General features: G+C 38.7%; 2 protein-coding genes across 28 annotated transcripts in view; one reads left to right on the top strand and one right to left on the bottom strand.

Annotated features, from left to right (window-relative positions):
• Positions 1 to 12,593, top strand: part of RASGRP1 (RAS guanyl releasing protein 1) — a 996,665-nt gene extending 984,072 nt beyond the window's left edge. For all 27 annotated transcript variants that reach the window (XM_068549078.1, XM_068549119.1, XM_068549136.1 and 24 more), the window contains 5 exons: positions 276 to 420; positions 1,160 to 1,196; positions 1,867 to 2,019; positions 2,886 to 3,271; positions 10,071 to 12,593. In XM_068549078.1, the coding sequence (XP_068405179.1) occupies positions 276 to 420; positions 1,160 to 1,196; positions 1,867 to 2,019; positions 2,886 to 3,271; positions 10,071 to 10,205 (856 nt within the window). In that variant the 3' untranslated portion in view covers positions 10,206 to 12,593. The remainder of the gene's footprint in view (positions 1 to 275; positions 421 to 1,159; positions 1,197 to 1,866; positions 2,020 to 2,885; positions 3,272 to 10,070) is intronic.
• A 1,857-nt stretch (positions 12,594 to 14,450) lies between these two features.
• The window catches only part of FAM98B (family with sequence similarity 98 member B), a 34,435-nt gene continuing 31,192 nt past the window's right edge, over positions 14,451 to 17,693 (bottom strand). The window contains exon 8 of the mRNA XM_068549007.1: positions 14,451 to 16,471. Coding sequence (XP_068405108.1) covers positions 16,130 to 16,471 — 342 coding nt within the window. The 3' untranslated portion in view covers positions 14,451 to 16,129. The remainder of the gene's footprint in view (positions 16,472 to 17,693) is intronic.

The following is a 17,693-nucleotide window of genomic DNA, read 5'->3' as shown; positions in this document are numbered from 1 at the left end:
CCATCACTTCTTTTTCAAGTCTTGTGGATAGTGGTTAAGTTAGTTAGGAAAACCTGGTTTAGCCAAAGAGTGACTCTGGAAATGAGTAATGCCATCTCACCTCCTTACACATGCTACCCAGGCATCCTTATTAAAAGGAGGGCTCACGGAAGTAACTGTCAGGTAATACATACTGTACTACCCCCTCAAGGATACAAAGAAAGTGAGTTTCTAAGGCTAGAAAGCACCCTTGCTACCCAGCCCCGCTCACATCCTTGTTGCTCATTTGTGGGCAGGGAAGGCCTCATCAGCAGAGAAGAGATCACTGCCTACTTCATGAGGGCCAGCTCCATCTACTCCAAGCTGGGCCTGGGCTTTCCTCACAGCTTCCAAGAGACAACCTACCTGAAGCCCACTTTCTGTGACAACTGTGCTGGATTTGTGAGTTGTTCTCAGAGTGCTTCCGGGTTGAACGTGGGGAGGGGTATGAGACAGGTTAAGTGATTAAGCCAGGTACAGACCTCGTGCACCTATCAACTCTTCCTGCCTAGAGCCTAAGCAAACACCTACAATAACCTCGTCCTCAAAGGCATGGGTTTTACTTGCACTCATCTTTTCCCGTTACTTCCTGATTTATTTTCTCCTCTGGTAGAAGGGCCTGGGATAAATGGTGAGGAAATGTTGAATTGGGGATATACTTTTAAAGTATTATATCCATATGCTGTTTCAGATGTTAGAAAAGAGAAATATGAGACATCCTCACCCCTTCAAAAGGAACTGCCTTTTAAGAAGTCACTTGGGCTCTGCCCCTCCTCTGTCCCACCCCGACCAACAGTTTCCTCCTAAACTCAGTCCCTGACCCCAGGATTCTGTATACTTGCTCTTTAGTTTGGAGTCTCAAGAAGCCTATTTGTCCTGTAATTCATCCACTTCAGGCCTGGGTCATAAATCCACTGTAGTAAGCTTCTTGAGAACATTTACCTCTGATCAGCACAAACTTTTCCTGTTTTCAGTTTAAGGCCAGGAGGGATTAAGACACATGAGAGATAAATGAGGTTTCCTTCCCACTTGAGGTAGTAGAATGAGGGAAAAGAAATAAAGAATGGATGTCAGTGTCTAGCCTCCTACCCAGTAGATGAAGGACCTGTGGTGCATTCTAACTCTCTTCTTTGTCTCACAGCTCTGGGGAGTGATCAAACAAGGGTATCGGTGTAAAGGTAAGGCCCAGCTTTGTCCAGTGTGTTGTCTTCCCTGGTCTGAGAGGCTTTCCTGTAAAGCATGTTCTACCCATAGTAGTTGTCCATTCAGTCCACAGCTTCTCAGCACACCTCACAACCTCATCTTGTTTGCCCTGGAAATGGGGATGATTGGCAGATTATGCTCTCATATGGTCATGGGTCCCCAAAGACAGACAGGCACAGAATCACTTCTGAAACAAAAGATAAGTGATTACCAAAGGCCCTTGTCAGCTTTCCTTTTATCAGTGGATATCTCAGGATAATTGTCCTTCCTTATGACTAGAAAAGTTCAGAAGTAAAAGAGAAAAGACCTTTTACTGCAAGGAAGAAAGAATAAGACCTAACAGCTGGGAGCCTCCAGAGGGGCTCCTTAGAGTAGGCAGTATGTGCAGGATGACCAAGAAAAAACACCCGTTCTGTCTAGGAGAGCAGGATGTCACTTCTGATTCCCAGACTCATAAGGGCTGTGACAAGGTTGTGAGATCCAGGGTTGACCCAGTGAGAAGAATGCTAAGTTCAGTAGAAGCGTTAAGTGTCCTAGCTCCAGAAGACAGGACAGGCATGTGTGACGAGAGCACTGCATGCATGTGGTTTTGAGACCCTGGAGGAGAAAGTGAAAGACTTCCTGATCAGGGTGTCTTGTCCACAGACTGCGGGATGAACTGCCACAAACAATGCAAAGACCTGGTTGTGTTCGAGTGCAAGAAGCGAGCCAAGAACTCAACAGCTCCCACAGAGAACAGCACCTCTGTGGGGCCAGCGTCCAGCCTTTGCTCGTTGGGAGCCAAAGATCTGCTCCATGGTAAGCAGGCACTGGGAATGTTCATATTGGAAAGTGAAGGTGGACGAATACAGTTTTCAGGGAGGAAAGATTACCTTTATCCTTCCTACTTGTAATAAAAAACCACCACAAATATGCTTGTGGAAGATATGCCTGTATATTTTGCACCCTGCATTTTAAGAGTTCCATTTCACCTGTGGGCACCACAATTCTGTCACACACAATGCAGACTTTCTTGGGAGAGAAGTGGCAGAGAGCAGCATGAAGGTCTGCGGCCTCAGAGTGAAGCCTGGAAAGGGGCTGCACCTAGAGGTTTCTCTTCTCCAGACCATCTCTCCCCAGTCCCCAGAGCTTCTTTGCCCAATAGTGACAAGAGGAGGACTTCTGAGGCTTTCCTAGAACTGCCAGGAAGTACACTCATAGGTAGGTTAAACATAGGTTGTATCATGGGCAACAAATGAAAATTGCTGTAGAAGTGCTATTTGGCAAGGTCTGCTTGTAATGAAAAAACCGACTACTTTATCTATTAAATGGTAAATATAAACCCTAGACATACAGAAAGCTTGGGACGGAATCTTAGGCACGCTACCTTTTGGGGAGCAAAAGAAAGCAAGCAAACAGAAAAAAGCAACAGAAAAGGAGCCTTTAAGGATGGCCTTTCCTCAGGGTGGATGCAGCCTGACACCAGTGGCCATAGCTCAGCCAGCAAGGCCCCTGGATTTCAGCCCCCTTACCCCCTAAACTGCCTGCTTGAAAATGAGTCCACTTTGGGCCTATGGAACTCCTGTAACAATAAGAAGAGTCTCATTTGAAACCAATGTGTCAATATTGAGTCTCTGCTTTTCTGAGCCAAAGTACTAACTAACATGTCACGTACCTTCCTCCAGCACCAGAGGAAGGACATTTCACATTCCCTAATGGGGAGGCTGTGGAACACAATGAGGAGAGTAAGGATCGGACCATCATGCTCATGGGAGTGTCCTCACAGAAGATTTCTGTTCGGCTGAAGAGGACTGTTGCCCACAAGGCCACCCAGACCGAAGCACTGTCTTGGCTTGGCAGTGAGGGCCCTTCCAGTCACTTTGTGCTATCTTCCCCAAGGAAGACAGCCCAGGATACTCTGTATGTACTTCCCAGCACTACATCTCCATGCCCCAGCCCAGTCTTGGTCAGAAAGCAGGCTTTCGTCAAGTGGGAGAATAAAGAATCCCTCATAAAATCAAAGGAGGAGCTCCGTCACCTCAGACTCCCAACCTACCAAGAGCTGGAACAGGTACCTTCTTTTTCCTTTTTTTCAGACTCTGAGAAAAGTGGGGCTAAACCAGGGAAGACCATGTAAACTGAAGATTCAGACCAGGTTGATGATTATTAGAACAATAAAAGGGGAAAAAAAAAAGATTGTGCTTTGTCTCAAACCAGTGGGGGGCCCTGGTTCACATTACATAACTAGGACAGGATAGACAGGGCTCCTATTGCCATAAAGGTACAATCTCAAAGTGTCGGTACCAGGGCCCAAAGCTCTGTTCACAGTAGGCTCCTTGAGAAAAACCAGTTTCTATTGATCAGCTTTACTGTGGTGACACCACACCCTTTTTCTAGACTTAAAAGCAAGCTGCCTAAATCCTCCCTCCCTAGAGGTCTTTGGGGACCTTCATGGTTGCCTGGGCATCTTCCTAAAAGAAGGGAGGTGATCACTGTGCTATCAAAAAAAGGAAGAGAGTATTTAGCTCACTGCAGAAAAAGCCTCCTCCTTAATACAGAATGAGGGAACTCTTCTCTAAAACATGAGGGGAGGTGCTGATTTACATACACACACACACAGCTAAATCATCAACAGTAGTTGGAAAATGCACCACTGATTATAATCTATAGCAATGTAATGTAAATGGTAACAGTTGTGGTAGCAGAGTTGCTTTTTTTCTGTTTGTTAGGCTCACAATGTCCTAATCATAAGTTATCTAATGGAGGTATTAGAAAAGACAAAATAAGGTTTACCAGGAAAAGAAGAATATGATGCCAAGGTTTGATAAGAAGGGGGATAGTAAGGTTAAAAAAAGAGAAAAGAAAGGAAAGTAGGAGCTAGGACAACTGGGGACAACAGGCAGTTGTCCAAATACTCAATTCCATAGGGTCATCACTAATTACTTGTTTGTTTAGAGTACAAAGCTCAGAATGAGAGCTGGTTTAGACAGACCTCTTGTCATGGGACAGTAGTTTCTTACCAAAGATAGGGTAAGTAAGGCCTGTCTGCCTTTTTTCCCCAAAACATCAAGGCTGGCAATGTGTTTTCGGAGGCCTATCACTCAGTACAAACACAAAACCAACATCTAACTGGCTAGAATTCCTTACATAATTCTACACACTACATAGTAAAACTGCCCAAGAGGTTCTCAGGATGCCCTACCTGGTCCTCAGTGTTGCACCTTCCCTGTCAGACCCCCAGGAATTGAATAGAAGAAACAAGTTAGATAATGTATGTGAAACGCTTGGTTTGGTGCCTAGAACAAAAACATCATAATATTAGGAGGGACAGTTGAGAAAAGAACAGATTTTCTGGATGAAAAGTACTCACTCACTCAGAATATTTTAAGACATGCTTTAAGAATCAATCAATCAGAACATCTTCTGACGCGGGTGACACAAAGCCCTCTCTAGGGGTAGAAGCGGCCACAATCAACTTTCAAGAACAATGAAAGAAAGAAACCTTGAAAAGTGAACTTGATAGAGTAGGAAGAACTTCAGTCTTGGGGACAAAGATCTGTGCTTCTAGTCCCAGATCCTTCTTACTCCTGCTGTTAAACTCTGTGACCTGTTTGGGCCTCTGTAAGATACAGTCCAGGCACTCTAGAGCTTGTTTCAGATCCTGACATTTTACATGCCATGTAAAAGGAGCAATGTAGCTGTTGGCAACAGTGACTTCTTGCTGCAAGAAGTGGGTGGTAGAAAGATTTCGGGTGAGTGAGTGAGTTAGTTAGGTCCAGTATTCATTGCTACCCAGTAATACCAGAGCTGGTAAACCCTCTTTACTTTTATCCTTGTCATTGGGACCTAAGGACCAGAATTCACTATGCATGTTTTAGAGTATTTAAAATAATATGTAATATTCATATTATAATAAATATTATACATTATTTTAAGTATGTGTATACCTCTAACCAGCACAGGACAAAAGAAAAATGCAAAGCCTCTGAGGTTCAAATCCCCAGTCTGATACTATATCCACCTCTATTAATCATGTAACGCAGTACCTGGCACATAGCAAATACTCAATATTACACAGTAGCTAATAGACAGCTATCTAGGTAATTTATGTTGAGAAACAACTCATGTATCCCAAATTACCCCCCCATATTTTGGGGGGTAATCAGTATGGTATAAGTAAGGTAGAAACACGAGATGCAAAGTCTTGAAGACCAGCAACATCAGCATCATGGTGGCATGTGTTGCTCCTTTTTATCGCTCCCCTTTACAGCTAAACTGGTCATTCATAAACAAACAAAAGTGACTCCTCTACACCTTACACCAGACCACCCAGTAGATTTCTACCCACCTGTGCTTCAGAGAAGAGAATAGCTTCATAGGACCTCAGAGAGGGCTGTGAAGCCAAGGGAGTTGGTGAGCCTGCCCCACGTCAACTTGCTGCTATCAATCAGGAGGAAAAAGATCAGACTGGAAATAAATAAAATAGAGACTGGAAAAAAAAATAGAAAGGATCAACAAAATCGATTGTGAATAATCATTTAACAGTAACTGCCCTTAAAACGGCCAGTTGCACCACAGTAAACCAAAGCTTCATGTACACTGACAAAAGATAAACAAAATGGACAAACCTTTATTCACACTAAGAAAAAAGAGGGACTTCCCTGGTGGTCCAGTGCAGGGGACGCAGGTTCAATCCCTGGTCGGGGAACTAAGATTCCCACGTGCCGCAGGGCAACTAAGCCCACGTGCCCTGGAGCCCATGCGCTGCAATGAAAGGTCCCACATGCCGCAACGAAGATCCCGCGTGTTGCAACTAAGACCTGACACAGCCAGAGAGAGAGGGAGAGAAAGAAAGGGAGGGAGGGAGAAGGCTCAAATATGTAAAATTAAGATGACAGAAGGAGACATTACAACCGTTACTACACAAATACATGGGACCATAAGAGAGACTATTATGGATAATTATATGCCAACAAACTAGATAACCTAGAAGAAATGAATAAATTTACAGAAATACACAACCAAATAAGACTGAATCAAGAAAAAACAGAAAATCTGAACAGACCAATAACAGAGACATTGAATCAGTAATCAAAATCCTCCCAACACAGAAAACCCCAGGATCAGACAGCTTCACTGGCAAATTCTACCCAATACTCAAAGAATTAACACCAGTCCTTCTTAAAACCTTCCAAAAAATAGAGGAAATATTTGCAAACTCATTCTGCAAGGGCAGTTTCACCCTGATACCAAAGCCAGATAAGGAAACTATATAAGAAAACCAAACTACAGACCAGTATCACTGATGACTATACATGCAAAAATTCTCAACGAAATATTAGCAAACTGAACTCAAGAACACATCAAAAGATTTTTATACACTATGAAAAGTGGGGTTTATCCCTAGGATGCAAAGACAGTTCAACATAGGCAAATCAATAAATGTAATCATCACATTAGTAAAATAAAAGATAAAAATCATGTGGTCATCTCAACAGATGCAGAAAAACATCTGACAAAATACAACATCCTTTCATGATAAAAACCCTGCTCAGACTGGATAAAAGGAATATACCTCAACATAATAAGGGCCATATATGACAAACCCACAGCTAACATTATACTCAGTGGAGAAAATTTCAAAGCTTTTCCACCAAGAACAAGACGAGGATGCCCACTCTCACCACTTATTCAAGTACTGACAGTCTCAGCTAGAGCAATTAGGCAAGACAAGAAAGTAAAAGAGCATCCAAATCAGGAAAGAAGTAGCAAAACTGTCACTGTTTGCAGATGATGAGTCTGTATATAGAAAAACCTAAAGATTAAGCAAAAAAAACTGTTGAAACTAATAAACATTTTCTGTTAAACTGCAGTATACAAAGTCAACTTATAGAATCAGTTGCATTTCTATATACACTAAAGACGACACATCTGAAAAAGAAAGAAATCTTTCCCATTCACAATAGCATCAGAAACAATAGGAATAAATTTAATCAAGGAAATGAAAGATTTCTACAATGAAAACTACAAGACTTTGCAGAAAGAAATCGAAGACACAAATGGAAAGACATCCTGTGTTCATGGATCAGAAGAATTAAGATTGCTAAAATGTCTGGCAGAAGACCTGAATTCTTTCCTTCCAAAGAAGACATACAGATGGCCAAAAGGCTCATGAAAAGATGCTCATCATCACTAATTATTAGAGAAATGAAAATCAGAACTACAATGAGGTACCACCTCACACTGGTCAGAATGGCCATCATTAAAAAGTCTACAAATAATAAACGCTGGAGAGGGTGTGGAGAAAAGGGAACCCTCCTACACTGTTGGTGGGAATGTAAATTGGTGCAACCACTATGGAAAACAGTATGGAGGTTCCTTAAAAAACTAAAAGTAGAACTACCATGTGATCCAGCAATCCCATTCCTGGGCATATATCTGGACAAAACTATAATTCAGAAAGATACATGAACCCCGCTGTTCACAGCAGCACTATTTACAACAGCCAAGACATGGAAGCAAACTAAGTGCCCATCAATAAATAGATGAATGGATAAAGATGTGGTATGGATTTAGTGGTATATATATATACAGTGCAATACTACTCAGCCATAAAAAAGAATGAAATAATGCCACTTGCAGCAACATGGATGGACCTAGAGATTATCATACTAAGTGAAGTCAGTCAGAAAAATACCATATGATATCACTTACATGTGGAATCTAAAATATGACCTAAATGAACTTATCCATGAAACAGAAACATACAGACACAGAGAACAGACTTGTGGTTGCCAAGGGGGGTGGGGGAGGGGTGGATTGGGAATTTGGGATTAGCAGATGCAAACTATTAACATACAGAATGGATAAACAAGGTCCTACTGTACAGCACAGAGAACTATATTCAATATCCTGTGATAAACCATAATGGAAAAGAATATGAAAAAGAATATATATATGCATATAACTGAATTACTTTGCTGTGCAGCAGAAACTAACACAACATTGTAAATCAACTAGACTTCAATAAATTTTTTCAAAAAGACTGTTAAAACATCCATACTCTCCAAAGCAATCTATAGATTCAATGCAATCCTCATCAAAATACCAATGGAATTCTTTACAGACATAGAAGAAAACAGTCCTAAAATTTGTATGGAACCACGAAAGATCCTGAATAACCAAAGTAATCCTGATGAAAGAGCACAAAGCTGGAGGTACCACACTTAATTTCAAATTATACTACAAAGCTACAGTAATAAAAAACAGTATGGTACTGGCACAAAAACAGACACACAAACCAATGGAACAGAAAAGAGCCCAGAATTAAATCCCTGCATATACAGTCAACTAATATATTCAACAAGGGAGCCCAGAGCACCCAAGCAGAAAGGGAAGTCTCTTCACAAATGGTGTTGGGAAAACTGGATAAGCACATGCAGAGCAATGAAATTCAACCCCCATCTTACACCACTGATAAAAATTCACTCAAAATGGATCAAAGAGGTAAACGTTTGAGACCTGATACTATGAAACTCCTAGAAAAAAACGAAGGAAGAAGCTCCTTGTCACTGGTCTTTGGCAATGAATTTTTGGATATGACACCAAAAGCAAAAAATCAGCAAATGAGACTACATTAACTAAAAAGCTTTTGCACAGCAAGGAAACCATCAATAAAATGAAAAGGCAATCAACTGAATGGGGGAAGATATTTGCAAATGATATATCTGGTGAGGAGTTCTTTAAAATATGTAAAGAACTCATACAACTCAATAACAACAAAATCTGATTACAAAACAGAAGAACTATATAGACTTTTTTTCCCAAAGAAAACATACAAATGGCCGACAGGTACATGAAAAGATGCTCCACATCACTAATCATCAGAGAAGTGCAATTCAAAACCACAATGAGATACCATCTCACACCTGTTAGGATGGCTATCATCAAGAACACAAGATAACAAGTGCTCATGAGGATGTTCAGAAAAGGGAACCCTCGTGCACTGCTGGGGGGAATGAAAATTGGTGCAGCCAATATGGAAAACACTATGGAGATTTCTCAAAAGACTGAAAAAAACTACTATATGATCCAGCAAAATTCCACTCCTGGGTATATATCCAAAGAAAATGAAAACACTAATTCAAAAAGATACACACACCCCAATGTTCTTACCATTATTTACAATAGCCAAGATACAGAAGCAACTTAAGTGTCCATCAACAGATGAATTGATAAAGAAGATGTATGTATATATATACACATACACATACATGCAATGGAATATTACTCAGCCATAAACAAAGAATGGAATTCTGCCATTTGCAACACTGGAGATCAACAGCTGCCTCTGTAACTAAATCACTGCAAATTAAATAAATCCCAGTTTAGGGGGATGGGATAAAATTCTTATCTTTCTCAAAAGTCTGTTAGTTTTCAATGATTTGGAGGAGAAAATATGTAATATGATTATATATGTACTATCTCATGTGAACTATAATATCACATATTATAGAATTCCAAGTCACTGCTTTCATACCTCAGACCTGACCAAGACTATTTCTGCCAAGTTTAGGTCTGCTACACAATATTCAAAGATTTTCTCATTATTCATCTATTGCCCAGGAATGGTTTATTCTGCCTGCTAGCCACTCACATCTTTGATATAACAAAACTAATTGTTGTTTACACATGCTCATTTGATATTTAATGTGTTATTTTTTATTCAGGGCAAAATACGTGCCTTGAAAACACTTTTTAATTCTCAGCCACAGTGAATAGATGCCAATCAAGTATAGTACTCCCAATACTGTAACTGATTTGCCATTCATTGCTGCTTTATTAACATACCTCTTTTTTTTTTTTTTAAGGAAATAAATACCCTGAAAGCAGATAATAATGCTCTAAAGATCCAACTGAAATATGCACAGAAGAAGATAGAAACCCTCCAGCTTGCAAGAAGCAATCATGTCTTGGCACAGCTGGAGCAGGGTGACTGTTCTTAGCCCAGAAACTCAAGCAGCACAAACTGCAGAGTGTATCAGAGATCTCATTTCCTAAACCTCTTAACACAAAGACCTGGGAAACCTTTGACTGGCTTTCAAAAGGGTACTTTAAAGAAGGAAAGCTGGTTACTCTTTTGTTACTTAAAAGATTCCAACTGTGCGGTATGGTTTTCTCTTCCAGCCAGTTGAATCAAAGGGAGGAAAGCTGAAGAATGCAAAATATTTGCCATTCATACCAGAATTTTTTTTTTCCCCTGGGACTAATATCAAAAGCATGGTAAAAAACATGACTATAGTTTTCTGACAAGATAGCTTCTTCTATCTATGTGGCCTGCCCAGCTGCTGCTTCCTTAGAACTAAAATCCCTGGAAAATGAATTTGTTTCCTTCCCGTTTTTTCCTGAGGCATTTATTTTGTTCCATCCAAAGCTTGCTTATAATGGAAAAATACTCACATTCCAAAAGTAGAATCGCTTCCTCTATATTTCAGCATTCTTTACGAATCTGGTTCCCACTTCGCTACCTCACATCTAATCAATTTGCCTTTTCCCCTTCTTCCTCACTACGTTCTTACACACATGAGGATATCTACCTAGAAGAGAACTTATAGAGATGTAAGCCATAAATTTGGGGAGAGCAGGAAGGGGCTATTAAACAACATGACATCATCCAATTACAGGTCAACTCATAGTTTTAGTCTGAGTCATAAAAGAAGTAGCCAAATTAAGTACCCGGAAATGTGGCTATTAGCACCTCACACATGGCTGGCTAATTAGCTAAAACAAACATAACGCAAACATGTTTGTCCCTCATATAATCTACACTGGATAGAATGAAGAATTTACGGCTTCTTTAAAATGTTTAACTCTCATATGCCATCCTATTTTTTTTTTTCTTGAAGTAAGTTTCTGAACTGAATTTGTGATTGTACTGTCTTCACTATTAATACTATTTAGAAATAAGCTAATTGGATCAGAGGCTTCAATAATAGCTGACAGCATGTATGTATGTACATATTATGTATATACAACATCAGACATGCATGTGGCTTGGAATTCTGTTTCTTCCTTAGTAAAATGTGTGAGTTAAACGACTTTTGGTCATGTACACAAATTCACAAAGTTCAGTTTGTTACAAGACAAATTGCTCAGAATGTAAATTGTATTGTTTGGCAAAATCACAAGAGTCCTGTGAGTCTTCTGTTAATGAAGGTTAATGATAAATGGGCTCATTTAATTATCTGGGCAACTATTCACAAACTTCTTTGTCAAACTCTTTATTTCTCTAAAAAAAAATTCATATGATCATTTTCTTTTGGTGGGGAGAACTTACCTTCCATGCTTGGAAAGCCTGACACCAAGCTGACTTAAAAATTCATACACAAGTTGACCAACTGCCAAGCATATAATCTCAACAACCAAAAGTTCCAAACCTAAAGCCAACAACACCAAGTCTTAATCAGAAACAAATTATATATATAGTATAAGCTTCCTTGGAGAATTCAGATCATTTAAGAAGTTTCTTTGATGAAAGACCAGTTCCCATTTGCATACCTCCTCGTACTGAGCTGAGCTTTAGTGAAAAAGCTAGTGACTAGCTTTCAGTTAGCGTTTTAAAGAATCACTTTACACACAAATCTACCTTTTTCTAAATCCAAACTCAGAAATCCCCATGGCAGGGCTGCTTAGGTCCACCACTTGGTATATAATCCTATAAGAAGTACTTTGCTACTTACTTACCTTATGTGGAACAAACATGAGTTTATAATCATCCTTAAAATTCATATTCTTCACCTATTCTTTTCCTCTGTCCAAAGATGGTACAATTCAATTTCTTTAAGCATAGTTATGAAACACAATTAAATTTTTTTCATTCTTCTTACCCAGGATCCAAAATACAGAGCCCAGGTTAGTTTCTATGTAAATAATTTGTGATCTAGAGGAATTCAAAAGGTCACAGTCTCCTTAACTAGCCAAATTAACATGGCTAGAAAGTCTCAAGCATTCCAGAATTTATCACTGAAATGGATAGGAAGCAGTAGTTTCACCACAAGTCTTTATAGTCCAGCAAGGGCCAAATAAGTACAGTGTATAAATTAATATTATTTGCTCTGAACTACATGGGATTAGTGGAATCTACAGAAATAATATGGAACAAATTTTTTGTTAGTCAAGCCTAGGATACAAATTTGTGTGTCTTGTATCAACTTGACATAAGTTTGGGCATATATTTATCTGCTGAAACAAGGACAAATCTTGTTAACAACAATGTCACTTCTTATTTTCTTTGGTAATTGATTTGCTGTTTTACTGGCCAAATGTGAATTTCTGTTTAAAGATGTATAATGTAAAAGAACTGCAAGGAAAAAACAAAATGTACAGATTGTAAAGGTGGTTTTTTTTGATACCTAATATAAGTTTTCTTTGTGTAATATTTGTATGATAAAAGACATTAGGATCCCTACGGCATAGGTGTCCTGTGTTTCTTCTAGTTCTTGAACATACAGAAGCCTCACCTGAATTTTTACTATAATCGACAGCTGAGAGCACTCCCTACTTCTGTTAACCAAACTGAGTCTTCCTGAAAGGAAAAGCAAAGCAACTAATTATTCAGTATACATTTTTCTAAATCCTTCTATAACATGAAGTAGTAACATACAGAAATATTCAACCTTTTCCCATCTTATTGCATAATGAATTACAGTGATCCCCAAATATTAAGTCTACAAATACTTAACACTGAAGGAGACAAATCTGAGGCTGTCATTCCTGTGGCTTTCAGCTTTAATTCCACAGTTCTATCTAAGAAAACTAGCAAGTAAAGAAGAGACACTTTGAAGCTGTGGATGGAATTGGTAGAGGATGGTTCGATCTAGTGGACAGATCACCCAGAGCAATTCACTGGGCTCCTGATTATTTAGAGTGATCAGAGATAGCTGTGATTTTCCCTTAATCATCAGCCAACTTTTGTTTAACTAGACCAATGAAGGGGGGTGGCGGGGCGGGGAGAACAGGGACAGATTCCAATAACTCAGATTCCATGGTGGAATGTATTCTGGTACACTTGGATGTGGTATATTTATCATTTTGGCATTTCATAGTACTTCATACAAAACAATGAAGTCACACTGACAACTTGGCCCTAGAAGAGAGATTAAACTACCTCCCCTCCTCCACCCACAATTCCCACTCCAAATATCTCTACCCTGTGCCCCTTACAAGGTACAGATAGTATCATTGCTTGGCACATTCTCCATCACAAATATTTTGGGAGTTATCATACCTTCTTTTGACACACATAAAGGTAATTAAATGTTTTTTGGTTTAAAATGTTTTTTTCTGTTTAGTGAGGCAAGATTTCCCTGATCTGCAGAACACAACGGAACAGGTTAAAAGGAAATACTTCATCTCTTCTTTTACCAAGAGCTTATGTGTAATGAATGTTGTGGTAATTATGTATGGATGGACAAATCCAGGTAAGAGGTCAGTTACTTCTTTAATCCAGAAACTCCCAGTAAGATCATGTCTATAGGTGCTATTAGATACCACAGGATAGACCAAGGCAGGGAGAAGAAAAAAGGGGAGGGAAAATGAGGTAGTAGGAAAAAAAAATTAAGAACTAGGCAAAAAAGGATGAAGAGGTGGCACAGAAGAAGGTGTTAAGATTTTAGGAAGCAGTGAAGTGCCATTCATCATACTCTGCATTTGTATTGCACTCAATTTATAAAGCATTTTCACATTATGGCCTTTCACATTAAGGCCCCAAATTGCCTTATTGCTATTCTAGATATTGCTTAGCAAACTTTTCTGTGAAAGAAATTTTTATTGAAAGAAGATTTTCATGAAAATCCTACCTCACAGGAAAGAATACGATATTAGGTTCTAGACCACTCAGCTTTTCATTCAAGTGAAGTTTATAGGAATGTGTAAATAAGAGTGGTTCCGGGTCCAACAAGATTCCAGGAGCAAGTGCTAAACTTGGATAAGATTTACAGTGAGTAGCAGATAACCCAACAGCACTCCTATGAAGGTACAAAGAAATCTTACAGAAATTAATGAACTAATGTTTCTACCATTATTCGCCATAAACCTTTAGTAATAAAAGAAGCTGAAAGTAGTTGTAAACCCATCCTGTATCAGCAACTAAAGCTCCTGAAAAGAAATGAAGCAGAAATGTAAAGGTTTTAAATGAATAGTTTAAGTAATAACTTTTTTGAAATATTTTACTCCAGTGGTCTTTGTGTATATATTTTTTAAAATTATTTATTTTTCAGAGTTCATAGCTACTGATAAAAGTGTTTCCTTATTTGGAAAGCCTTTTCTTCAACTATCACAAATGAAATTAAATCTCTTCATTACATATAAAATTTTTTTAAAATCTAAGCTTACGAATAACCAAAAAATTGTTTTCCCATCCTGAACAAATTTCCTCGAAGGGTTAGCTTGAAAACTACATGGCCAAGACTGCAGTGTACACAATATGTAAAGGTTTAACATTATTTTAGATTTCCCCACAGGGTTTACTGTAAAACAAAACAACAACAAGAATAACACTGCCAAATATCAAATATCATTTGTCCACAGGTACTCAGCCTTCTATCTGTTGAGCTGGTTAGACCACAGAAAGTTGTTACGCACAAGAGTTGACCAGGAGCCTACAGATTTTAAAGTGGGATTGAAAAAATTTATGTGACTGTATCTTTTTCTCTCTCTACACCAAGAGAAAAATGCATTACTTGGGCCGCCTCTTAAACCATTCACAACAGGCCTTTATAAATTCTCAACAAATTGGACTTGTACTTAGGTCTTTATAAAACAACCTGAGAAGGCACAAGTATCACATTCCTTATTTGACAAATGAGGACAAATTAATCCTTGAGAGCTATGGCCATTTCAACCCATAGCACCCCTAGGCTAGTGTCATGATTTGAATTCACAACTCCTGATTCCCAAGCCTTTGACTGCTCCAACCACCAAACCACATTTAATCATTCCCCAACCCTTTGTTTCCCAAATCTAGCTGAGAATCAGAACTACCACGGGATACCCTGGCCCTACCTCTGATCTACTGAAACTGGATATGAGTGTCCTAATCCTGTGTAGCACAGTGCAGCCTGCCTTTTAATATTCGGAGACCTACAGTGATGGCACAAATGACGAAGAAACCAATTTACAGAAATATTTTTCACACCATCATGTAAAACTAGTACATGTCTTTGTCCCTTTAGAGTAATTCTGACCTCAGTCTTTAATTCTGCTGTCAGTCAAACAAAATTATACAGATTTCAAATCCAGTTGTAAAATAAATCAAATATGCATAGCAAAAAACAGACTTCAGCTTCAATTAATAGAAGTTTAACACAAACCTGGCTAGAGGAATTGCTCATATAAAAGAAAGAAAAAGTCAAGAAACCTTCCTCTTGAACACAACTATCAATCAGTCCCTTTCCCTATTTTGTAAAGTAGTATTAACAAACACAAAACACAGCCACAGGAATACAGATGAGGCAATAGTCTATATTCCTTTCCACTACAAGTGGGGTCATTTATGTGTTTCAGACCTGAATAAAATACAGGTAACAATCTAAATTCAATCATGACAATAAAATACTTTCTATTTTCCAAGTTTGATGGTAATAATATATTTACACTTTAAAAATAATTTTTGCTCGGTTTTTTTTTGTTTCTTAAAAAGACATAACATGCTCAAGAGTACACAGAATATGGAAAAAATCATCACTTTGTCTAAGAGATCAAATAGTAGTATAAAACAATGCTCTTTACATACTAAACCCAATTCAAGAATGATATCATCAGGGAATCTAACATGGTGTTTACTTCAAAGATGACATTCAAGTAGTTATTTAGAACACTATGCCTAATGTATCTATTAAGAAGTAAGCCTGCTATCTAAATGCTGTAGCTTTTAATATCTTCTATATCCACCACCACCTCCTCCATATGGATCTCCATAACCTCTTCCACCATAGCCCCCTCTTCCTCCATAGCCCCCTCTTCCACCATAATCTCCCCTGCCTTGGAAACCTCCTCCTCTACCACCCCCTCCTCCACCTCCACTCCACCCCCCTCCCCCTCCCCAACCACCTCTTCCACTCCCACCACCTCCTCTACCACCACTTCCACCTCCACCACCCCAACCACCCCTTCCACCGCCTTCTTGTCTCTTTTGCCAAGGGGGCATTTCAGGGGGTGGTGGTTCAATTTCATTCGGCCGTCCTCCCCTGTCAGGCACCCTTCCCATCAGCACCTGTGTAAAGAAATATTTTCTTTCAGTTTCCAATATTTTAAAAGTTAAAATTTACATAAAGGATACAAGCAATATTGAAGTTATTGTTCTAATCAAGAAACAGAAGTCAAATATTTAAGGACATGAAAGTATCAGACACGGCAGTATGAATTAATATTGAAAATACAAATGTGATTGTGTGACAAATTCCTCACAATGTGCTGTTATTTTTAAGCAATGTGGGGGAATATTTCTGAAACTTAAGGACTTGTTTAAATTTGTTTAGCAAATTTTATAACAAATGTAGTACCCATCACACTAAGAAATTTTTTTAGCAAAACATTTACAATATACATAAAATACATACCTTGCATTAATTGACTTCATATCCATTTATGCAACAACTCTGGACTTTCTATTGCCATTGGTTTGGTAATAGATTATCCAATAAAAGACTATTTCTGAGCACATTTTATTTCAACAGAGTATGAAGTATATATGATAACATGTTCATCTCTGACTGCATTATACCCACATAATGGCTATAATCCAAGGTTATCGTTGTAAAGAGATACAAGGATTTTCAATAAACTATTCCTTTTTTATGAGAAATTAAGCTCACTAACTTGCAATGATGATACTAGTTACTATATTATAGAGAAAAGAGAGACTTGATACACTTCCTTAACCATGCTTTATAATGCTTTGAAGGATAAACCAAGGAAGAGTTTGCTTTAAGTCCCCAACTTTCTGTAGAAAGGAGCTACTTTATATGCCCGTGTACAGACACCAACAGGAAGCAAATAGCTTCCTGCTAGTCTCTTTCAGGAAAGAAGGTAAACCAGAACTGCCTCAACCAAAATGATCTATGAATCAGTTGTGTTCTATTTCCTTTGATTCTCTAATCAAAATCATGTTTTACTACTTTATGTCATAAATGAAAGACAAAAAGTACAACATCCTCACTGTGGGACAAGGTTCGAAGAAGCAAACATTCTTTTAAAAGTCAGCAATAACATCCTAATTACCAAATCCAAAAAATGTCAGTAGCTTTTTTCTTGGTCGTTATCTTCATTGAGCTCTCCACCAAACATGCTATGTTGGTGGATATACAGGGACGCTGTTCCAAGATCTCATAATAAGATTGCCCTCAAATAATTAGACTATAAATTACAAACTCAGAAAAGAGATGGGCAATGTCACTTAAAGAAATAGAACTCTTGATCCATCAAGACTAGCTTAT

The sequence above is a fragment of the Eschrichtius robustus genome, chromosome 1 (assembly GCF_028021215.1).
Source record: "Eschrichtius robustus isolate mEscRob2 chromosome 1, mEscRob2.pri, whole genome shotgun sequence".
NCBI classification, from domain to species: Eukaryota; Metazoa; Chordata; class Mammalia; order Artiodactyla; family Eschrichtiidae; genus Eschrichtius; species Eschrichtius robustus.
The sequence above is the reverse complement of the archived record's forward strand: the minus strand, read 5'-3'. Positions and strand labels throughout refer to the sequence as shown.